We start from the raw sequence: 24906 nt of genomic DNA, 5'->3' as shown, positions 1-24906 counted from the left end.
TGAAGAGTGCAGTTAGGGAAGTGTCGAAAAGTTAAATGAAATCTAGATGGGACTGAACAAAGGCAATGAAAGGATCCACCAAGAGGGCATTGTGCAGACGAAGGCTGGAGACTGAGTTAAGCAGAGCTGAGTTAGAAAGAGGAAAAAGATTTGTCAGGATAGAAAACAGAGGCTAGCTCAGGAAACTAAAGGAGAAAAAGGAGTATTTCACTCCATCAGCTCTGTACCCATTCATTTGTTTTCCAAACACATTGGATCTATTTTCTCAGGTATGATCTCACTCTTAGTTTTTCCTTCCTTGCCTTCCCAAACCTTTCTCAACATAAAATATGTGTCTTAACTGTAGAATGTCACAGGCCAGGAAGCCTGTACATTCAGTAAGCATTTCAGTGATACGGCCAGAATTTCAGGGAAATGCTGGCAGTTTCTGAGTGGGAATGATATCAGAGAAGAAAAAAGAAACTAGAAAAAAAGTACAAATCAAAGAGGTTAGCAAACAAAAATCCTTTTTCCCCTTTGAAAAATATATCAAAAAATCCTAAGCTAAACAAAGATAATTTCCTCAAGAGATATTTATTTGGAGAAGAATAAAAGCAAGAGTTCAAGTTATTGAATATAATTATTAGATAGCCTGTGAAAAGAGGAAAGACTGGAGGCCAAGATAGAAGCTCTCTGATCTCAGCTGTCACCTTTCTCTCTCTGAGGGGAGGTGACACTTTTGGAAACAAGTCAACATGGACATTTATGTGACCACAAGGAGTTAGGCATAGAGTGTCACTTCTGTCCCAGAGAAGTTGGTCTTGGGGTGGGGACTGAGGAAAACATCTTACATGACACAGCCAGGTCGACATCCTGAGCTCCTGGCAGCCAAAGATCTGTGAAACAGGACTCTCACTTCCCAGCCCCCCTCTCCAGGAAATTGTTTCTTTTGGCAGAGTTCCTGGTATCCCATTAAACATTTTCTCGTGTGGTCCTGTTTAGCAGTGGTAGGAGATGGTGGGAGAAACCCAATCCATCGTTCTCACTTTCATCTGGGCTTAGAAATGTGTTGGCTCATTTTCTTCCACAATTTGTTAGTCTTCGGGGATACCTGGCTTCTTCCGCCTTCCCTGTCACAGAACGACACAGTCACATCCTCTCCCAGTAGGATAATTAGGTCCTTTGTGCTGACAGCACAGCCAAGCCCTGCCTTCTGATCCAGAACACAGAGGGGTCACAAGTTGTGCCGAGGTCCTAAGTAAAGAATGACAGCTGGGAGAAGCTCTAGTGTCTGCCTCTTTGTTTCACTTTTCAAATGGAAAAGGATTGTGTAATTCAGGGTGGCATACAACATTGGTCCAAATCCTTATAGAGGTCCATCATTTATTTCATATCCTGGCTAGCCAATCAAAACTAACAAATAAGGATTTGATTCACGAAGTCAGGAGATTCCGGCCATAAGTGCTTCATGTGATATTGTATTTTCAGTGCCGGGTACATAGCACATGCTCAGGAAAATTGTGCTGAATAAACAGCTGGAGAAGTGATTTAAAGATATTTTTCACATTACGTTTAGTGAGGGTTTCTCTTTGCTTGTTTTGAATTCCTAGATCTTTGGAGACAGGGTTTGTATTCTTGTCCTCTGTGCCCATGTGTTATCCTATCCATTGGTGACACCCAACAAACGTGTGCTGAATCGTTGACTCACTGAGGAAATTGGCTTGGTAACAAAGGACAATGGGTGCTGAAGGGCAGTCACTTCTTACTCCTGTCCTCTCCCCTCTCCTCAGATGGTTTCTCTACTTCTCACCAATGCCATTAAGAGATACACATTTGTCTACAATTCACAATCTCATTAACACCTCAGTGTTATCATTCATCCATGACTTCCATATCTTCTCAGCAGGGATGACCCATTGTTTGGGCACTGTTCTGTCTGGCAGAGTGAAAAGCAGCAGCAGGTTTACTCTCCCAATCCTAAAACCATTACCATATTACCCCATGAGAAACTTTGGAGTCTACACTTTTTGGCATTTTCTATATTCAGACTCAACTATCGGCCACATTTTAAAAAATGTATTGTGTTTTCAAGATGTCAAAAAAATGACATATTGAAAAGGACCCTGAAGAATTAATGGCTAAAAAGATTTTTACTATATTTAACCTACCAACAACCTCTGAAAGCATTTGTTGACTGAATGGGAGCTCTGAACTCTGGGCTTTGCTTTTCTATTTTTACTAGAAGATTGACCTTTCACCAAAGAAGGTGACATGACATTCACACAATGCACAAATGTGTTCATGTGCACAAACACATACACACACACACACACACACACACACACACACACACACACACACCACAATGTGCATATGATGACGGTAGGTCTGTATTTCTAATTGTAATCAGTGAATATGAATTCTTTGGTAATGTTTCCTCTGAGAACTGCACTCTAAACTTCTAACCATTGCAAATTATTTCACTGAAATGGAGTAGAATGGTTACACAAAGTAAGTATCCTCTAGTCTCACAATGGAGCTGTTAAAATTCCTGTGATTTACACAGGCAATTTCAGAAACCAATACTTCTAGTTGCCCTGAAAGAAGTGTATCCTGGCCATTAGCTGGGCAATGATTTAAGGCCTATTCTGGTGCTGCTATTGTGGAAAAGTAGGAAAATGTTTTATGGACACTGTGACCTTGCATTCACATATTTATTGTGGAGGACTCACTAAATTCCAAGTGTTTACCATTTTTAATAGAAGAAACTGTTCTCTTATCAATGACGATACACTATTTATATAATTTGGCGGGAATATATTGACCTGCCTTTGTCTCTAGTTGCGGACGATGGTAAATATTAACAGTCAACATTCTAGTATTCCAGGAATCAAGGTGAAAGTTTAGCTGCTAAGGGCTCTGATATTTATTCAAGATAGAATGTTTGGCATTCCAGGGTGCTAATGGACATGAAGGTGGCTTGCATTTTGTCAAGAAAGAGCTTTGGCTAACCTACCACAGAGAACAAGAGCAAGGCTTATACTGAAGAGGGGCTGTCAAATCCAAGGGTTCTTATCATTGCAGATCAGCGGAGACCCATCCAGTCTTCAAAGGCACCAAGCTCAGGCTTACCTTCTCCTAATAGCTTATTTGGGACTGTGTGGAGACGCTGCCAGAGGCCCAAATGAACTCAAAATAATCAAAGAGGAAGACACAATTTATGAGGTGTCTTTGGTTCTGAAGGAAACCTAGTATTTCATCAAGAAGATATATAGCTACCTTTGTGCCCCATGACTGCAGGATAAACACTAAAGGAAGGCCCAGCAGAAAGGACTTGTCAAAGCTATAAATTACATGTGCAGCCTTTCTGCCCCACCCACTTCCTGATGCCCCCTTCCCAGCTCCACCTCAGGATCAACTAGGAAACATAAATAATTATCTATTATTAACATGTGGGGGATGTAAAATGGGAGATGATCTATAGCTGAATACAAACTGCTTTGGGAAATAGCATGACACTGTAAAGGTCTATTGGAAAATTTAAGTGGATAGGGCTGACATATTTATTTGTACAGGACTTCAGTCACTACATAGCAGAGGCCAAAGCTCTTTCCTTGGAAAGATGACACCAGGGACAGAAAAGGGATGGGAGGGTCAGGGACCTTGAGGACTGGTCTATTTCACTCACTATATTGGGTGGAATCCAGGAATCCAGGGGTGGAATGGTGGATGGAGTTTGGAGATGGAATCCTACTGCCAACTTGTCACTGGCTGAATGATATCAGCACTCAAGACAAAGCCAGTTGATCTCCCTGGGCCGAGGCTCTGTGCCCTTTTCACTCTGGGGTCAGGTTCAAGTGTTGACAAAGCCAAAGGGCTAGAAAAGTAGGCATTTTTGTCTCTAAACATCCATGATGCCATCGATACACTTCTTCCCAGGTTGATTCAAATTCTTGTTTTATGTTGGAGTTTTTGTTTTGTTTTGTTTTTTGGCTGACAGAGCATACTCAAAACCAAAACCAAAACCAAAAACAGGGTCATGTATACTTTCTGATATCTAGCCTCTTTCCCAAAATTTTTCCAGCATCCTCTGGATACTGTAGCAGATATGGAGATGCCTTTAGCAGAATTCCAGTGGATCGAAAGATCAGTACTGGCAGGCCGCAGTCCTGAGTAAACAGAAGCATCCAGATGGCAGTCCAGGCCAGCTCAACCCCTGGCTCCAACGAACAGGAGACTGTAGCATTTGGGGAAGTTGTAGAATTTCTCATAACCCGCCTGCCTTCCACTGCTATTGTTTTTCATGCTCCTGCATTATTGATAGGTGTGGATCTGTCTCTTCAGAGCACCTTTCTTTTTTTTTAAGCTACTTTCTTCTAAAGAACATTTCAACTTGTTCTTGTAGGAAGGCCTACAGCACTCCCCTATTCATTTTAGCTGTCACTGACTTCTCTCCTGCCTGTGCTATTTGTCTCTGCACCATGGTCACAGTTTGATTGCCCAATGAAATGAAAAAGGAATTGTGATACCTTACCCTCCAGGCTATCCTGCTCCCACCAAGAAACCACCTTCATTGTGGCCTTTTCTGCTCAGAGAACGCAGGAAATTCTCTACATAAAATGACTAAATGACTCAGCATTCAAAAAAACCCCCAATGGCTCTAGAATTATGCTTCATGCACAGTCCTATGATAGAGTGTGGAAAAGACACATACTAAACACAAGATGCCATCCACAGGCAGGTGTGGTGGTGTACTCTTGTAATCCCAGCTAGATGAGAAGTAGAAATAGGAAGATGGAGGTTTGAGGGCAAAAATGAGTAAGGACTTATCTCAAAAAACCAAACAAATGTGGTTGTTCATGCTTGAGCTACTCAGGAGGAAGAGAAAGAAACACAATCCAAGTTCATCCAAGGGAGACTCTATGTGAAGAAACAAACTGAAAAAGAAACAATCACAAAAAAGGCAAAAAATACATATAATAAAAAATAAATAAAAATTTAAAAAGTACTGGGGATGTAACTCAAGTGTTAGAATACTTGCCTATAATTCAATTTCCAGTTCTGCCAAAAAATGAAACAGTTGTCAGCCAGATCTTCACTTCAAAGCAGTATATGCTATTAAGAGGGCCAAAGATCAGTGTATGGAGATAGAAGAAAAGTAACACTGCTTGGTTTTGCCCTGCTAGAACATTTGCAGCACTGCCTTTTAGGTGGTGGTCTTCTCATCTGCCTCACCAGTAGACTGCTAGATCTATAAACTATTCAAAACACTAGCTAGTGGTGTGGTTGCTTTGCTGAATCCCCTCCATGATAACTTGAAAAGCTGCATCCCAGTGACCATAGCCCTGTATTCTATTGACACATGACATGAATGGATAAAGAAAATGCTACACTGCACTGAACAGAACACAATTAAGCCTTAATAAAGAAGGAAGTAGTGCCATGCATAACAATGTGAATAATCCTTGATGATATTATGCTAAGTAAACAAGTCACAGAAGGACACTGATTCACAATGTCTAGAACAGTTAAAAGTCAAGGATGGAGGTTGTGGAACAGTGATTGCCTAAGCCTCTGAACCTGGGAAGACAGATATCAATGAGTCATAGGCATAGAGGCTCACGAGTACAAGATGAGTAAGTTCTAGAATCTACAGTACCACAGTCTGACTTGTTAACGCCAGTGTATTACATATTTAAAAATCCGATCAGAAGACAGATCTCATGGTAAGTATCACAGCTTTTGTCTTTTTTAAAGAAAAAGTCTTCAGATAAATTATATAAATTTGTTTCGATATTGATTTGCCCTTAAACTTACACTTATTTTGAGAAAATCAGGGTAATTTCAGCAAGTACTCTGTTATATGATATGAATGATCAAATTTTGTCAGGAATAAATCTATGATTCTATAACAAGTTTTCATATTAATGATGAAAAGATGCAAGAGAAATCACCAAGAATAGGATTCTCTGTTTAACAAAGTACATGGTAAACTAGATAACTATGAAAACACCTGTAATTTTTCCTGTAAAGGAGGTGAGGTTGTAAAATACTTAATGCAATACCATCCAAAAAGGGATGGGATATGGCTGCATCCAGGTTTGGCAGAGAAGGGGTAAGAAGACAAAGCTACCACACAGGTAGCTAAGAAGTGAACAGCTGAAACATTCTCACAGTTTAAGAGGAGGTGCATGAGCTGGCCTGAAGCCGAGAGGCCCCTGGGACTCCGAGACAAAAAAGGAATCTGTATCTACTTGCCAGCATTTTCCCAGGGATTGCCACCCAATGCTATCAAGAAAAATTGAAAGCAGGAACAAAAATGTAGGAAGACACCCTGGGTTTGGGGCCTTGAGCTTGCCTGAAGGCACACGAGAGAACACGGATAAACAATCTGGCACTGTAGGTCTTATCTGAGGATGAAGCAGTGCCCTCTCTGCTTAGGAGGAGAGGAACCCAAGGACAATCATAAGCAGACTCGAGTTACTATCCAAGCCATAACAGGAAAGTGTTATGCCAGTGAGAGGATTGGGTTCAAGGCCAGCCCAGAGAAAATGGCTTATGAGATCCCATAAGCACGATATAGCAGTACACTCTTGTTACCTGGTCCAGTAAAATGCTCCAGATCCTATCTGAAAACCAATGCTTCATGTGATAGAATGCATGCCTAACAAACAAGGCCTTGACTTTAATTTCCTTTACCTCTAAAAGAGAGAAACAGAGAGGCAGAGGGGAGGGAGGGAGAGGGAGAAGGAAGAAGAAAGGATGAGGTGAGTTGAATGAAGTATTCTTTTCTCTCCTGTCTTCCAGCCTTCAGAGAAGAAATGAAGATATAGCAAAGTGGCTAAGAGAGAAAAAGTGTTAAAGTAGGGGAATGGAAGGAGATGCAAAAGTGGCTGTAGAAAAATATAAGCAGAAAGTACAGAATTCACTTCAAAGGTCAAAAGGAATTTAAATCATATTTTTGCAACTAGAAAACCTAAGGACAGATGTATCTAATTTTGTGTTATGTTTTGACCTAGCTTAAATTATGTCTATTAGACCCAGTTCAATTATATACCATCACTGACTTCAAAAAGAATATTCAACACTGAAAGTAGAGGTGCCAAGTTCACTTCAGCTATTACACATGCTTTCAAGCTTCCTTTCTCCCTTGACCCCACACTCCTTAACTCTTCACCACCCAGCCTCCAGGTGCAAAGAAAAAGCTTTCCCAAGGGCCACCAATGACACTTACTATCCAACTGATCATCTCCTGGATTTTCTTGTTGTTAGTATAGAACTCGGGGCACTGTGCTCCTGCTTGGATTTCTCTCTCTCTCTCTTTTTGTGCTCAAAACTGGGTTCAAGAGTTGGAGGCATGGCTTGGGTGGCAGAGTGCCAGCCAATGAGGAAAAGCATCAGATTGGGGTCCTGATCTCAGATATAAGCCAACCAAACAACAATAATAAACCTGGGTTTTACCATTTGAACTATATTTTCACTTTTAGCTTTTTGCTTTATGTAGTTAGTTGGAGATAAGAGTTTCTTGGATTTGTTTGCCTGCATTGCTTCAAAACATGATCCTCAGGTCTTGGCCTCCTGACGGCCTAGGATTACAGGTATGAGCCATCACCATCCAGGAAGATCATCTTCTTTTTTTGTCAGTTGTGGGGCTTGAACTCTAGATCTGAGTGCTGTCCCTGAGCTCTTCAGCTCAAGGTTAGTGCTCTACCACTTGAGCCACAGTGACACTTCCCATTTTCCGGTGGTTAATTGGAGGTACGAGTTTCAAGGACTTTTGTCCTAGTGGCTCATGCCTTAAATCTTAGTTACTCAGGAGGCTGTGATTTGAGTATTGCAGTCTGAAGCTAGCCCCTGAGAAGCTTATCTCCAATAAAAGACACAGACAGAAAACTCAGGAAGTGGTGCTGTGGCTCAAGTGGTAGAGCACTAGCTTTGAGTACAAAGAAACTCAGGAAATGTTGAAGCCCCAGGACTGGAAAAATAAATAATCAGCCAACCAAATAGGAATCTCTATGCAGTAATGCCTTTTAAGCTATTTCTACTCAGAAGAAAGTTTAAAGATTTTGATAATAAAGACAATTTTTTGAATAAGGAGAATATTTACATCTCTAAATCCTGAAATAGTTTTAAATAATCATAAACTACATAAAGAGCAGGAGAGAGGAGCCAGATACATTGGTACATGCTTGCAATACCAGCTGTCAGGTAATGAGATAATAGGACTGCAATTGTATTTTGAGGTCAGCCTTGACAAATTAGTAAACCATGGTCAGAGATATTTTACATTATTCTGTGGAAATTAACATTTATTACTTTTCTTTTGCATGTGATAAAGTAATTCATAAAAAATTTAAAAAGATACATAATGATTTTTCCTAGGCTTACCAAGGCTGACCACTTCTAAAACCAAAGAAAGAAATGGAAAAGATTTCCCATTCAATTTCTAAAAAATCTAGGAAAGGAAGAAATAAAAATGATTTTAGAAATACTCTCAGAAAGGAAACACATAATTTTAGTTGAATGTGGTTGATATATCATATAAAAATCTATCACCTCCTAATGAACAAGCTATAAAGAAAATGAACGGTTTCCATTAGTTTGTTGTAATTAAGTTGGGAACTTACTTTCAAAATCCAGGAAAAAATGTGGATAGTTCTCAATTTCTCTGGTCAGGACTTTAAGCAGGTTTCCCATCCCAGCAAACCTAGCAAAGGGAATACAAAATAAAATAGCCATTAGGAATATTAAAAACACAGATTCACATGAATAATGCAGTTCTCTCTACCTCTGAAGAACAGAAAGAAAGAATCTGTGGAGATGAACAATCATTTTGTAGTCCACTTCTGAAGTGGTGATAAAGTATGTCTGAGGTGAGGACACATTACACTTTAGAAACGTCAGGCCAAAAACATCCAATGGGCAATAATGAAAGTATTTCACTATAAAATGACAAATCAAGGAACATTCCATTGAAAGAATCTGGTACTCAGTTACTGGAAGTGAAGTTTCAGCATATTCTATCAAGTACTTCCATTTTCCCATTACTCAGCTTCAGAATCTTTAGATAGATGTCTCAGGTTGTCTTTGCTTTCTATCCATTAATATAGAAGAGATCCTCTAAACAGACAAGCATGACAGAGATTATTATTAAAATACCTCTCCAGAAAGGTTAATTTCTAAAAAAAATTATTGTAAAGGTGATTGATGTACAGAGAGGTTACAGTTACAAAAGTCAGGTAATGAGTACATTTCTGTTTGAACAGTGTCATCCCCTCTCTCATTTTCTCCCAGTTTTTCCTCTCAAGGTTATTTTTTTTTTTGAGTCCATGAGAAACAGAATCCGGAAACCACGGATTTAGGGTCTTGAGGTTTCCTTTTGAAGTGTATAAGAGATAGGATTTCTCAGAGCATGGTCCTGGGCAGGTTAAAGACTCTCATAATTTGACATTTCATGATAAAGACATTGGGTGCTTTGTGAAAGGAAAACAGTGAAAAGGCATACTATCAAAAGAAAGCATTGTCACTGGAGCAGCAGTCAACAGAGAAACAGAAATTTCTTTCACACCTGCAGCCTCAACTAAAAATAAAAGATGGTGGACATGGTATTAGAAATATAAACACAACTACATAGACATAAAAATTTATGACCCTACAGACAATGTTTTATTACATAGGTTAATATGTATCTATGACATACAAACTCTCAGCCTAATTTTAATTATGTTCTAAAATCTATGTGCCAGTGATTGTATATAGAGATTCCCTTCTTGAATACTTGTTTGTTAAACATGTCATTTGAAATATGATGTAAGAATCAATGTTAATAAATTCTTTAAATAAATAAACAAGGGGAAAAAAGGTGAGATAAAATGTAAGGCTCTGTTTATTTATTTTTAAGTAAACAACGCACTTTCTACTGCTCTCAAGGTAGGACATTCAGCGGATTTTCACCCAGTTACTCTCACTCAATAGATATTTATGGAGTGGCATAAACACTACTGTCTCTGAATCTGCCACATGTGAACTCTCATGGCTCAGATGCTTCATTTTGTGCAGGATCAATGTCAAGAATCATGGGACAGGTACAAGCACAGCTCAAACAATGAGAGCCTCACCCACTTTCCTGCCTGGGCGGGCTTCAAACACAGGTCCTCAGATCTCACCTTTTTGAGTAGTTAGGATTATAGGAATGAGCTACCAGCAGCTGGCCCAATGCCCATTCATAATCCCAGCCCTGTGCTCACTGCCTCTACTCTTCAGGGAAAGATGCTTCATCTCTCAAAGGCCTCAGCTTCCTCATATGTAAAATGAATTGGTGAAAACTACCTATATGATCAAGTTGTGAGATGAAAATATAAAATATGCCAGTGTATTAAGAGGTGGAGATCAGAAATATCACAGTGCAGAGCCTGCCTCCCAAAAGAAAGATGAAAAATCCATCCAACCAATAGATTGGCACAGTGGTGCCCCCCAGCCATCCTAGACATATGGCAGATAGGGATTAGGAGGAGTGAAATCCCAGGCCTCATCTCAACAGAAGCCAGGTGTGGCGGCATATGTCTGCCATTCCAGCTATGCTGGGAAGCATAACTAGGAAGATTGCTTTCTGGGTTGGCCTAGGCAAAAAAGCAAGATCCTATTTTAGAATTAACCACAGAATAAAGGGTGGGAGATATGGGTCCAGCGTAAGAACAGCTGCTTACGAAGCCTGAAGCTGTGAGTTGAAATCTAAGTACCACCATTTTATTTAAAGGAGAGAGTCAAAAACAGCTTAACATGACACTGACAGCAAGTACTGGAGAGATGCTCTATGGTCTTAGTTAAAACAAGCCAGTAAACAATAGCTCAAAGCATGCACTAACCTGCTGAGGGCATTGAACTACATTTAGCACTGAAGACTCTCTCACCTCTCCACACCCTCCCAGCTCTCGTGCCTCACACTGCTTCCTTCTTGATGCACAGGCTATCTCGAGAGTTCCATTTTCTTTCTAAGGCCAGATCCTCCACAGGATTAACTTGCAGCAAGGAAGATCCAGGTTAACACCACACTTAGTACCAAATCAACACTGTCCCCAACCTGCTTGCTATTTCTCAGGCCCATCATGTATTCCAAAATCACACTTCCTCCAAAATGGCCTAGAGCTCCCATGTCCTCTCTCTCTTTCATTGAAGAGTATTCAAGTTTCAACCCTTGAGCCCTGCCTGAGATTCCCACACCTTTTCTCCTGCTGATCTGTGCAGTGCATTGTCTGTGTGCTCAGTAGACTTAGTTGTTGAACCTAGAGGGATTGGAGAAAAGCGGGTTCCTCTCATGCCTACAACGTCCCCCTGCATGGAGCTAAGCAGTCGGATTTCTGCTTCAGGAATGTTTTTGGTGCCTGGGTATTATTTTAGGAGAGCGATTGGGACAATATAGTTTTTGAGCTGATGTGCAAGGCTCAGAGTTTTTGTAGTCATGAGGGCAGCTTGGAAAGCAGCAATTGTCAGTGACCGTGGAGGCTTCAGGGTCACTGCGGTCATTTCACCACACCATCCTGCATGGCCAGGATACCTCTGGCTTTACCCATAGAATTGGCCTCCAAGGACTATTACTGGAAAAAGGAGCCCAACCTGAATGATGTGATATTCAAATTGCCCATCTACATTCTTTTCATGGTAACTGCTAAGCCCCTTGAATACCATTTATATCTGCCTACTGTTTAGCATCACAAGCAAAACCATTTACCAGCTTCCAGTTACCAATTAGCCTACAGGATATAGTATACAAAAGAGAAAGCTTCCAAAAATACTTCTCAACAGAAGAAAAGGTGCATTCATTCAGTACTAGGAATGGTACAAAGAGCTTCTTTAAAATGATATAAACTATTACATAAATGACATGATATTTGATAAGCTACCCTATAAATGACACAAGGTTCTTTTCACCAGTGGAGTGAAGTAGTTCAACATGAAAACTCCACAAGACTGAATTTGCTAAGCCCGATCAACAATGGTGGATTGCTGGCCTGGGAAGCCTGTTAGTGCCCATCTGTCATACCTATGACAGTCAGGAGGTTTTCTGTTCCACTGTTCAACCTGTTGCCAAGATTCTCACAAATGATTTCATTCCAAAGCAGATGAAGAAAACCAAAGTGATGTGACTCTCTCAGACACTTCCCTCTGACCATAAAAATGAGTGAATGGCGAAAATGTGTTTTCAAAAATGTTTTAGCACCACAAGGGAGGGCACTCAAGTGGGAAAAGCTCTATGAATATCCTCACCCATCAGCAATGCCATGGTGTACCTGGGAAGAGCCTGGCATTCTCTGTGGAACACAAGCTGCGAGAGTCCAGTTGGAAGGCTATCCATGGTTATTCTCCCAAGAAAAATACCAAGAGACCATTACAGAATTGAGCAATTAAGTGCAGGTTTACAATAGCCCTTTCAAGATGTGAGTTCAGTTCTAAAATAGATTATATGCTCATTGCCGATAATTCCCTACAAACAGCAATATTACAGCAGCAGAAAGTCTCCAGGAAGTAAGTAAGGGCTGAGCTGGATGCATTTTTATGTGAGCGGAAATCAGTGTGTCCTCAATTTCAAATGGCAGACAGTATGTAGAGTCAGCCTGAGATTGCTGTGAACCAACCCACCACTGAGAAATGATGAGTGAATTTGTTTATGTCCAATTGTGAAGTCCAGAACATGGTTGTGAAGAAACCATCTGAAAAGTCTGCCTGTGAACTAGAAAGGCTCACAGTCTTGTCTCAGCCCACTGGATTGCAAAGGGAAATAAGTGCCACAGGAGGAGCAAAATGGCCGCAGAGGCCTGTGCTCTAGTCTTGGAAAAGCCATTTATTTACCACATTACGTTGACTAAATGATTTCTGCCCTCTTGGATGGCTATTACACCAGCCTAGCAATGAAAAAGGGCCTCTAGAAGTCACCTGAAACTTGGGCTGCTCTGATAAGGGATGCATCCATAGACAGCCATTTCTTCTGGGTTGCTAACCTTTCTCCAGAGTTCTTTCTCAGAGATTTAGTCAAATGCTAGCCAGGACTCTTCCTCAGAGAGTGGTGCTTCCAAAGATGGCATCCCAAATGTATTGATGGCCTGTACCCTCACATCTCAGCACATTTACCGTGGTCACTGTTGTGGCCTTGATACCACCTTCCCCCATGTCTCCTCCCTCCTTGTGTGATGGATCGGACTGTGCAGGAACTTGAGCACCATCCTAGCCTTCTCCACCTGTCACACGGCTTTATGTCAGTCCCTCTGCAACGCCTACCAGTTTAACTTTCCACATCTCCCTCACTTCCTGGGTACCCTTCTCCTGATTCTTCTTTTTTTGTGAAGTTGATTCTACTCTCCAGCGTGTCTGTGTTCTCCTATCCTAGCCCCTGGTTTCTTGGATCATTCACCATGCTCTGAACATGTTACCGGAAATGTCACCTAGGAAATACATGCTGGGGAATTAAATCTCTTCAATTCCTATTGTTTTATAATTCCACATATACAAAAAAGAGGAAGCTTTCTTCTTGTCTCTGTCTGGCTTTCATTTTGTGAGCAGCTGTGTCACACATCTGTTCTTGAAGTTTCTCTGCCTCTGTCCATATGTCTCTGTCGGGTGGGGAAATATGACCTTGCAGGTCAAGATACAGAGAGAAGGAGTGCTGCCAGAAAGGTCCTGAGAATGAAGAGCCCCTGGAGAATTTACTCACTACAGGGTCATGGGATGGCTTGGTTTGGAACTCAAGGCTTTCAGATGTTGAGTTTTCTTAAACTAGGCTCCACCTGGGTATTAAAGGCAGTTTTGCAATGGATACAGCAAAGCATTAAAAGAAGCAGAATGTAGGTCAGTTTTGGGGGAAATAGAGCATGTCAAAAATCATATCAGTATCTATCTATCTAAATCTCCAGCTACCTAAATCTTTGGGCTGGGAGTGTGGACTTGTGGTAGAGTACTTGCCTGGCATGCACAAAGCCCTGGGTTCAATTCCTCTATGTCACATATACAGAAAAAGCTGGAAGTGGTGCTGTGGCTCAAGTGGTAGAGCACTAGCCATGAGAAAAGCTCAAGGACAGCACCCAGGATCCGAGTTCAAACCCCAGGACTGACAATAACTAATTCTGTCTGTCTGTCTTTCTAAATCTCCCAAAGTGAGTTCACACGCTAAGAACTTGAGGTGTGGATGGCCAAGCGAGGGTAGCCAGCTTCCTCACATCTCACATCGAAATGCCCAGAGCATCGCCAAGGGAAGCCTTGGCTTGAACCCCAAGTAAGCTGTGCCGACCACTGATCTGAGCCTGGGATGAGAATGTGGATGAGGGAAACTTGGCAGTTAGGTGCTGGGAGGTGAGGTGAGGGCCACAGGGCAAGCGGGATGCAGAGTTGACACAGCGCACAGAGACAGATGTTGCACTCCAGTGTAACCCCTCCAACCTTGGAAGGTGGCCCCCAAGGCCCCAACATCTGTCTGGGTGCTTCTTTTCATGTTTTGTCCTTCCTGAACGTTGTGCTTGTGTCAAGTAAGAATATAGATATGTCAAGGTCCTGCCTCTTTCTGCTTTTCTTAGGAAGCTTTTTTTTCCTTTTGGCCTGTGGCCATCCTGTTTTTCAACACAATTGAATAGTGATCTTCCCAGAAACTCCCTCTGACCCCTGGAGAGAATTAACAACCTTTCTTGCTGTGGATTCCTTCAGGGGCTTCATGTTACTTCTTCACAGAATATTCCAGACCTCAATCAGTCTTGACCACTCTGCACCCCACCCAAGCACCAAGAGCAGGGTTGAGACCTCACATTCTCCCCTGCAGTTCTCTGAAATGCACTGGAAGCTCAAACAGCAACAACCACACTGATACTGTCTGTAAACAAACTGAGCAGAGAAAAACAGTTGCAGAGAAGAGCAGGTATAGAAAAGAATTCTGTCTCACAATAAACCTTCTGGATGGCTTGAATGCTGCTGTTGTTTGGGATCCCAGACTATTTTGTAATTTTGTCATATTTCGAGGAGGTATGAACAGAAGCTCAGGAAGGAAAATCCCTCATCTATTTCTACACCGTGACTTTCTTTGTATAGACAGTCAAATGGCAAGACAAGTGAGTGGAAGTGAGTGGAATATGGACTCAGGCATTCTCAAGAAAGAAAGAGAGCCAGATGCAGGTGAGTCACGCCTATAATCCTAGCTACTCAGGAATCTGAGATCTGAGGACAGCAGTTTAAAGTCGGCCTAGCCAGGTAAATCCCTGAGACTCTTACCACCAATTAATCACCAAAAAAGCTGGAAGGAGAGGTGTAGCTCAAGTGGTAGAATATCGGCTTTTAGCACAAATGCTCAGGGACAGTGCCAGGATCTGAGTTCAAGCCCTAGGAGTAGAACACACACACACACACACACACACACACACACACACACACACACACACACAATCATTTAGTGGAAACAATATGTTTGTATATTGGAGACTTTTCAAGTGTTAAAATCTGAGTTATCTTTAGTGCAAACCACATTATTTCCTTTTCAGTTGATAAGAGAATGTAGGTAATGTAGATAAAGTCCTATTTGGCTTGCAGTAGGACCCCAGCTTCCCTGACAACAAATAGTAATGATATGCACCCTTTACCTTGCCTAAACAAAACTGCAACCACAATGCAAAGGAGTTACTTTCCTTACAGCAAGCAGTTCTACTCTGTTGCTATGGACTAAGGGAAAAGAGCTGGCTCTGGACCACCTTCTCAGCAAGGAAAGGAAGCTGGGCCCTGAATGGTTGCTCTGGGCTGTTTTGCATGGCTATTAATCATACAAGAGCTCATTTATGAAAAACACAGCTCACTGTCTTTACATGACAAGGTGCAGGAGTCCACCGAGCCCCCTTATCCACCCTCCTCCAAAGTAAAAACCCCAAACAAAACAAAACAAAAAACAGCAGAGCACTGTGGGCGACAGGGGAGGAGCTGAGTGCAGGCACACAAGCAGACATTGTAAGGCTGTTTGCACAACCCCGTCGTGCTCCTCATGGATTTCCTGCCAAGGAGACATTCAGATCTCACAGCCTCCTTTGCAGACATTTGCTCATTCAACATAGCTTCAGGCAGGGTGTGCGGCAGAAATGCAGAGCATGCTGCCCTCTGCAGGTTATTGCTGGAACTGCATGCCAGGAATACTGAGATAACAATGCAAAAAGAAGTTATCCAGCAAACTATGCATCCTTCTTTTTCTAAAGAGTTCAGCACCGCAGAAATGAACTTTAGGGTCTAAGAACCCTGAGTCTAAATTAAGGTAACAAGAGACACATGAAGGAACTTGGGTAATTCATTTTCCCAAATCACATATTCCAGATGGAACCCATGCCATTTACTGGGCTATGGCTGCCACTTGACCAATGCTGAATGAAAGCTCTTGATGATATCCAGTGTTAAACTCCATCCAGTGTTTATGTCATAACTGGGCCTTTTGTTCCTGATGCCTCATTTCCACAGTGATGCTGAAAGGGACCAATTCTGTGTTAGATCTTTGCCACAATTACACATTTGGGCTGGCAACTGTGTATCCTTTTCATTCATTGTGTCTCCTGGAATCCTAATGTCCCACCTTAAGATACATTCAATTTGATGCTGGTTGGGAGGGAGCTGGTAGAAATTCTTACCTAAATTGTATTCTTTGAAGCTAGAAGACAGATTGCTCTGTCAGATTTCTACAACTGTGATCTGGCTGCGGGTGTTCCATGTAGCAATAGAACATGAATCTTTGGAGTTGGGAAGAGCAAGAGTGAAGTTTCAGATCAGCCATTTTCCAGCTAGGCAGCCTTAACCAAGGCACAGAAGCTTCACTGAACCTTCCCAGGTCTGAGCTTCATTATGAGCAAAACAGGAATCATTCCAACTCCCACCAGGGATATTTTAGAAATAATAAAGCAATGCATATAACCAGCCAGACATATATATGGAGCCCAGAGGCTCATGTTGTGGAATGCCAGCTGTGCAAGCAAACTGAGTGAGAGAGAGGCCCTTACGTCATGACCTGATACCAAGAAAAAACACTAGCCTGGTGCCTGAGACTCCCTCCCACTATCCTAGCTACATCAAAGGCTGAGACCTGAAGATCATGGTTCAAAGCAAGGCAGGAGAGAAAAGAAATCTGTGGGACTCTATTGCCATTTAGCTAGCAGAATGTCAGGCTGGATATATGGCTCAAGTGGTAGAGTGCCAGCTTCCTGAGTAAGAAAACTAAGTAGCGTGTAATGCTCTAAATTCAAGGCCCATTACCAGTACACACACTCTCTCTCTCTCTCTCTCTCTCTCTCTCTCTCTCTCTCTCTCTCTCTCTCTCTCTCTCTCTCTCTCTCTCGTCAGAGAGAGAGATTGTGCTATAGTCAGATTTTGTCTTATCTCCACTCATGTAACCCTGGAAGGTGCTGAGAGAGGTTTAGGCAGATAGCACATGGCTTTTTGGTATTGAGTTACATCCAAAAACATAACATTGAGTTACTTAGTCTTCGTCTTGGGGAGATGGAGGATGATAGCACATACTCATGTGTGCACACACACGCAATGTACTGACCACATCACAGGTACAACCCAATTTAACCCACAAGTGTGGGAACTAGTCTGGTATCTGAATTCCAAGGAGAAAGATGGAAGCAAGTGGAGTAGCTTGCCCAAGATTATGCCTCAAACAACCGGCTGCACTGGGTAGTGAGAACTGTCCACCCCAGGGGCTCTGTGTCCCTCACCGTGACTCTCCACTTGTCTGATGCTCCGTAGCCATTACTGGACATTACCAATGAAGGCAGCAGGGTGGGGCTGCAGGCACACCCACGGAGTCATGAAATCACTGGGGTGTTCAACTGTGAGCTGTTGGTAACATTTCTCAGAGCAAATCAGTGTTTGAGGAAAATGGGTGGCAGATCAGAGGCTGGGGAAGCTAGCGACATGAGCCAGAATGGGAAAGAGGCTTGAAGAAAATAGGAGACGGATCCAGACAAGGGTGAGAGAGAAAGGGGAAGCTGATACATGGTCAGAAGATGTTCTCGAGGGAGCAGTCAAGGGAGAGAGCCAGGAAGACTGGCTAAGGATGGACTATGGAGGAATTTGCAACCCAGTAAGCAAGAGCAGGGATACTCCTGAGCAGAAATGTGACTTAACACTGTTAGTCTGTTAAATGTCTAGTGTGTATCCCTTGCCTGCGCAACACCAAGGACCTCAGTGGCTAGAAAGCCATCATGTGCAGGGAGCCACAATCTCACTTCAGTATTTCCAAAGGAACCTTGCTCTGAATCTCATCCTCACCGACTGGTACCAATAGGGCCAGGCTACAAGATCAAGGCACCTCCTTCCTGTTCCAACATGGTAGGGTTTAATCCAAGGAGAATAGAAACTTCCAAATAAAGACTCAAGTAACTTCATGCTAAGCGAAACAGAATTCTGATGCTACTTGGATTTAAGAAGCAAAACTGCCCAGGAGAACATCTCCACAGGACATCCATAGGCTTGTTCCTTGGTGCTTTCTGGAGTTCAAATGCTGTAGAAAAGGTATGGAGATACAATAGCAGCACTTTCTGACGGCACAGGCTGTGCCTGAGCTGGCCATAGTTAAATGGATGTGTGCTGGAGAGTTCATCTCTGGAAAGAAGAGTCAATTCAGAAATCATGGGAATGAATGCATTGATAAAGAGAAGCTTCTCTGCACATATCAGTCATCAAGTGGCATAAAAGGAATCAGTAGAAGTAAATAAAATCATTTTATATATTCAATAATAAAGGCCCCAGCACTTATATAACTGGGCTTAATCTGTTCCCTAAAATCTAATGTAATATTTATCTAACCCAGGATCCTTCACCTTGGATTCTAGAAGCAATCAAAAACCTCCCACAGTCTCAACCTCAGAGTTCATTTCATGAGGTACCATGTATCACTGAAATCATGTTAACAGTAAGATGATAACCACATTCAGGCCCTAAGTTGAAGATGCTTTCTAATTACCAAAGCTGCATCCATTGGCATTCAAAAATATTCCATGCGATGACTGCATCACATTATTCGTAAAGATCCCAAGGCCTCAGAATCTACTTACATTTTCTAGAAAATGACAATACCTATTTAAGTTATAATTGTTCCAAAGCTTCTAGAAATCATAAATTTAAAATGTCTTATCAGTTCTGTTCTGTTCTCCATCTGTTCATATTAGATCTTACATTTCAATTGATCCACCTGTTTCTCTCACTCGCACTCAAATCTGCCATCTTACTACACACTTGATATTGTCCCTGAAGGAAGATATACCTCTTTCTTTGTGCATGATCAATACCTGAACATCCTGAACGTGTTTTCTTGAAATACAATGCACAACTTGGCCCACCTATAATCCTAGCTATTCTGGAGGCTGAGATCTGAGGACTGAGTTTCAAAGCCAACCCAGGCAAAAAAGATCAAAAAAGCCAGAAATGGTAAAGCACTAGCCTTGAGTACAAAAACCCAGGGACAGTGTCCAAGCCCTGAGTTCACACACACACACACACACACACACACACACACACACACACACACACACACAGTACAGATAATAGGCACACGTGTCTGATGTGCTCTTTGAGGAAAGGTCTTATTGCCCCATCCAGCCCCATCCATTCCTAGCACAGGAATCGATATGGAAATAAAATTGGCAAGTAGTCAAAGGAATAAATTCATTTCCATTTGTTTATTACCGAGACCAGAGCTAAATAAAACACTTGTTGCCAGTAAGAGTGAGAAGCTAAGCTCAAAGATGGAGTCTAACGACATAGGCTCTACTGGACCCTGTTCTCTGTGTCTTTGAGGACAGGAGTGCACAGAGGGAGGTGGTGCATCTGGACTGAAAGAAGACAGAAAGAAACTGGGGAGGGAAGTAGGGGAGAGGAAGAAGATTCTCACGAATATCTACCCATCTATCCATGGGTGAACCCCTAGGCTTTGGACAGGGGAACCCTGGTTCCTCACTGTCATCCATGCTGGGATCATTCACCGTGGGTGGGGCGGGTGGAGATGTCCCTTGGAAACCACAGCTGTGATAGGCTGGGCTGTGAGATGTGTTGGCACATCCCAGTCTTCTGGTTGAAATGAAGTGGCTGGACCAGTTTTCCTATGGCACTTTGAAACCTCTGAAGTCAGCTCCCTGCCAGGCTATGATGTTATCCCTGCTCGGCCCTCTGTCCCTTTGCCAGTTTCCATGTCCTCTCTCACAGTGCATTCCTGCATTCCTAGTCACTCTTGCTTTCAATCCTGCCTCTCTTCTATATGAGCACCCCCAAGATGGGAATTTGAACCTACGAACTACTCAGGAGGCTGAGATCTGAGGATCCTTGTTGGAAGCCAACGTGAGAGAAAAATCTGTGAGATCCTTATCTCGATTAGCCAAAAAAAAAAAAAAAAAAAAAGAAAGAAAGAAATCCAGAATTGGGAGGTATGGCTCAAATGATACAGCGTTAATCTAGCGCAAAAAAAGACAAGAGGCAGCACCCAGGTCCTGAATTTAAGCCCCAAAAGGGACACAAGTATATACTAACTATAACTTGCCTTCCAGCTACAATGAAGAGATTCAAAGCAAGAATTTGCAGTTCAGCACTTCATCCACTAAGGGGCGTTGCCACCTCTCAGGTAGGTTCTTGGTACAAAGTTAGAAGCTTGGAGAAAAGGACAAACCAGAGGATTCATTGCAACATTATGAGTATTTTTCCTAAGCAATATTCCTCTCAGTAGTAAAAGTAAAAGTGCTTGAACTCTCAGTTATAGAAAGCAACGCTTCCTTAATATAGATAATTTCTGCTTCAAAATCATTAGTCTTGAGTCGTTTGCCAGATGGAACCCTAGTTTTGGAGAAGGAAAACTGACTTAGAGGCAGCCATTTGGCCAAGAATCCTCTCCCATCCCTTGGATTAATTTCTTAAGTCATATTTTCCTCTGAGAAACATCTGTCTTAACAGCTGAACTGACTGGACTTCATTCACAAAGCCAGAAGTGCAAAAGAAAACTGGTACTCTATAGTTATAGATTATAATTCCAGAGAGACTCAGCACAACGAGTCTCTATAGATTGCCTTAATAAAACCTACACTTAAGATTCTATGAAGAATGCTTCAATGAATCCTCTGGAGAATATTCTGGAAACTCTAATGAAGAAAGGTTTAAAAAAATCCTCGAATGTGTTCAGAAAATGCTACTTGGGGTAAGGTCAAAAGAAAAAATTCCTTTTATCTTGACACTTTAGTCCAGAAAACAGCAAATGTTACATGCAAAATGAGAATTTGTTCAGAGATTTTTTTTAAATACATTTTTTTTCTAATCACTTAAGCAACAAAAACCAGTGTCAATGTCTGCTCAAAAGCAATAGATAGAAAGGTCTCGGGGGCATGTGTATGAGAGTTCAGGCAAAATAATATCTTAAGATGAAATGTTCATATCTAGGTAACATATTTGCTGATTTTGGAAAGTTTTCTGCCAACTTGTAAAAAGTACATTTACTCTGGTGGTGGAGAAAAAATGAAATTCTCCATATGATAGTTTATAAATAAAAATGACTCTCCATAAAAAAAAAATCCTCAACTCATGATCAGTACCTACAGACAGACTAACAGACAGACAGAGATATGAGTTTGCTTGCAGTTTCCACTTGCCTCTCCTGCCGGAAACTTGTAATATACAAGAGAAACAGTAAGGTCCCCACGGAACTTCCCTGTTTGGATTAATAAACCAAGACCACGATTAAACCAAACAAACAAATTCACAAAGTTTATCTCTGGATTTCAGTTTAAAGCCCTGCCCTGTTGCTTGGGGCTGTGCTGTGCTTCCAGCCCTACAAGCTGGGCTCCTGGGCTGTGTCTGTGGTTTCCTTGTGATGCCCAGTTTGAACCCTTGGCCTTTCATCATGATTAAGGCCTGCAGGCTGTCTAGACAGATCAAGTGCTCTTTGGAGTACTTCTTCATTCTCATCAAAGATGACAAGCTGCCGTTCTGATGCCAGGTCAAGAGCTGTTGGTTCAGCTGATGCCATCAGAGAGCCTTGCTCATCAAACCCATCTCAAGTGGCTTGGTACACAGCAGAGAGTGGGGAATGCACAAGAGGGGGTGCAGATTCAAGGGAACCCTGGTTCCTCACTTCCTGTTGTGCGACCTGCACTGGAAGCCACCGCACTCTCCAGCTGTATGGTCCTGAGAGACAACTGGAAGCTGAACTCTTTGCTACCCACCATGTCTCTCTGCAAAGCAGTTTTTCACATAAAGAAACTGAGCCAGGTTGCAATCTAGAATTCTTTCAATGTCCCCACTCCCCATCCTGTCTCCTGTAAATGCACAATACCATATTCTACTCAAGTACCCAGTTGTTCTTACCTATAAAGGAGCCTGAAGGATTTGTTTCTTAATTTATTTCTAATCATAATGTGCCATAAGGATTTCTTTTTTCCCCTCAGAGATTTGCTGCTCTAAGCAGGGCCAGCAGCACCAGCACCCATCTGCTCTCTGTTAGGAATGCAGAATGAATTGTAAGCCTGTCTCAGCCCTATGCAGCCAGCCTGCATTGTTTCAGTCCTGATGTGTTGCATGATGAGGTTACAGAGTGAACTCCCCTTTCCTTCCTTACCCCCCAAGTCCACGGGTGTTGTAGAACTAGTCCCTAAAGCAAGTACCACACCCACACTGGTGTCATCTGCATTTCGTTTCATAAATGGGGTTATTTATTGGTACTAATTGACACAAATGAGAATGTAAGCAGAAATGGAACATATGCATCCTTACTACAGACTGGGTTTTATCTAAGCATTTATTTATTTACTTATTTATCCATTTGGCAGTACTTGAGTTTGAACTCCGGGCCTAAAGCTGGCTTAAATAGACTATCACATGAACCAGGCCTCTGGCTACTTTGTTGTTGTTATTGTTCTAATTATTTTTGAAATGTAAGTCTACATTTTCTTTTGACCAGTTGACGTTTTCCTGCCTATGCTTTCTGTGTAGTTGAGATATATATATAGGCCCAGTTATTTTGTTGCCGATTTTTTTTTACCTGGGCTGGATCCAAACTGAGATGCTCCTGGAGATGGGATTATGGGTATGTGTCACCAGGACTAGTTAAGTATCACTCCTTGAACCCAGGATCATATGCCTATAAATATTTCTTCTTTATATTATTAGAAATATTTCTCACTCTCCCTGACTCAATTTACATGCCAGCAAAACAGCATCAGACAGAAATCAGACCAGATAGTTTTTCACACCCCTCTAAACACCATAACATTCCAAGACAAAGAGAGTAATGGAGAGGGAGATGTAGTCACAAAACCCAAGGCGTATCCTACAAAACTAAAACAAATGGAGGGAAGGAGTGTGTTGGGACAGATGAGTGAGAAGGTTGAAAGGGTGACATTGATCAAGATACACTGTACTCACAAACTGCTGTGTTAAATGGAAACTCCTCTGTACAACTACTGAAAGATAATACAAAAATGCATTTAAAAAACTTTTCATGTACATCTTTCTTCTAGTAGAAAATTCCAGGCATTCAATGTAGTCTTTGCTTACTTTAAAGAAAAGGAGCAAAACAGAGTCCACACACTGTACAGAGCAATTCATTAGACTGGGCTGGGTATCTTGCTGCTCACTGACCAGACAGCTGTCATTCTCTGACCCAGGACCAGCATCTCAGACTTCTTGGGCCTGGCTGGGATGCAAGCTGGTATAGAAGTGCCCTCAGCAGGCACCAACTTCCCTCCCCCTGCAGAGCCAGTGTGTTGGCATGGTGACACTGAGACAGTCTTTGCTTGATTCATTTGATTCATCGCTTCCCTTCTCTCTGTTATCACTGTGTGAGATCTTGCCCCAGAAGGACAGCGAAATCCTGAGGGTGAGGTCTGATGTCAGGGAAGAACAAGCACCGCTTTGTCGGCCCTTCAAGAGGACGAGGCTAGCCAGGCTCGGGCCCTGCACAGAGGAGGCCTGTGCTCACTCAGCCAGGGAACAGTTGCCAGGCTAGCTTGGGCCCTGCTGGTTCTACTCTCACATCTTAAGCTCCTCCTCCTCAGGGCTCAGCAAAGAGGAGCCTTATAGGCCCCCGAGGCCTGCAAACATATGTTTAGAAAAGGCTTTGGGCAGAACTCGCTGCCTCCATCAGTGTCACAATATCACCATGAGCCCAGAGCAGTGACCTGTGTTTATAATACAGCTACTGGGAGGTGGAGATTGAGGTCAGCCTGCCCCAAAAGTACATAAGACGCCCACTGCAACCAAGTAAAAGATGGCTGATGTGGTGTGACTGCCATAGTAGCTACATGGGAAGCAGAAAGAAAGACAGTGGTATAAGCCAGCTGGAGATTCTACTCAAAAGATAACTAAAAGATAAAGGACTGGAGGTGTGACACAAATGGTAGTGCACCAGCTAGCAAGTGTATGGCTAGGTGTTTGAACGGTACCACTAAAAGAGGAAAATCTCTATGAACCAACTCATTCTAGACAGTCTTCCCCTTTTGCTTATAATGCCCTCTTTGCCACCCCCTACTCCCCCATCCTTCCCTGGACCTCCTCCCTGCCTCTGAGAACAGCCTTGTTAAAAAACATCCCTCCCCCATCTGTGGTCGCTTAGCAACCATTGAACATTCCAATGGCACAGACTGTGTCACACACACCAGTGACGTCCCACTGCACTCTTCACTGTGGCTGACTTCAGTTCTGTAAGCCTGGTGTATAGGACCTGAATATTCTGCACCAAGGAGCTGTGGAACAGCAGGATTTTTTTTTCCAAGCCAAAAGCTTACATGCCAAGGGCATATCTCAGCTGCAAAATCTCCTCCTCACTCTCCTCAAAACACCTTTCTGTTTATAGAAGATTGATATACAGTGTGTGTGGGGGGGAGGGGGGTGATGGAAAAGTTTGATAATCAAACCCTAATAACTGTATTATGCATATACTCCCAT

The 24906-nt window shown here is 42.3% G+C and overlaps 1 protein-coding gene across 3 annotated transcripts in view; it reads right to left on the bottom strand.

The window, feature by feature from the left end:
* Window positions 1–24906, bottom strand: part of Cyria (CYFIP related Rac1 interactor A) — an 89871-nt gene that overhangs the window by 15786 nt on the left and 49179 nt on the right. For all 3 annotated transcript variants that reach the window (XM_090337426.1, XM_090337427.1, XM_090337428.1), the window contains one exon: window positions 8607–8686. In XM_090337426.1, coding sequence (XP_090193552.1) covers window positions 8607–8676 — 70 coding nt within the window. In that variant the 5' untranslated portion in view covers window positions 8677–8686. The remainder of the gene's footprint in view (window positions 1–8606; window positions 8687–24906) is intronic.

Source organism: Megascapheus bottae, chromosome 7, assembly GCF_031878675.1.
Source record: "Megascapheus bottae isolate mThoBot1 chromosome 7, mThoBot2.hap1, whole genome shotgun sequence".
NCBI lineage: Eukaryota > Metazoa > Chordata > Mammalia > Rodentia > Geomyidae > Megascapheus > Megascapheus bottae.
This window is presented reverse-complemented; position numbering and strand designations above follow the sequence as displayed.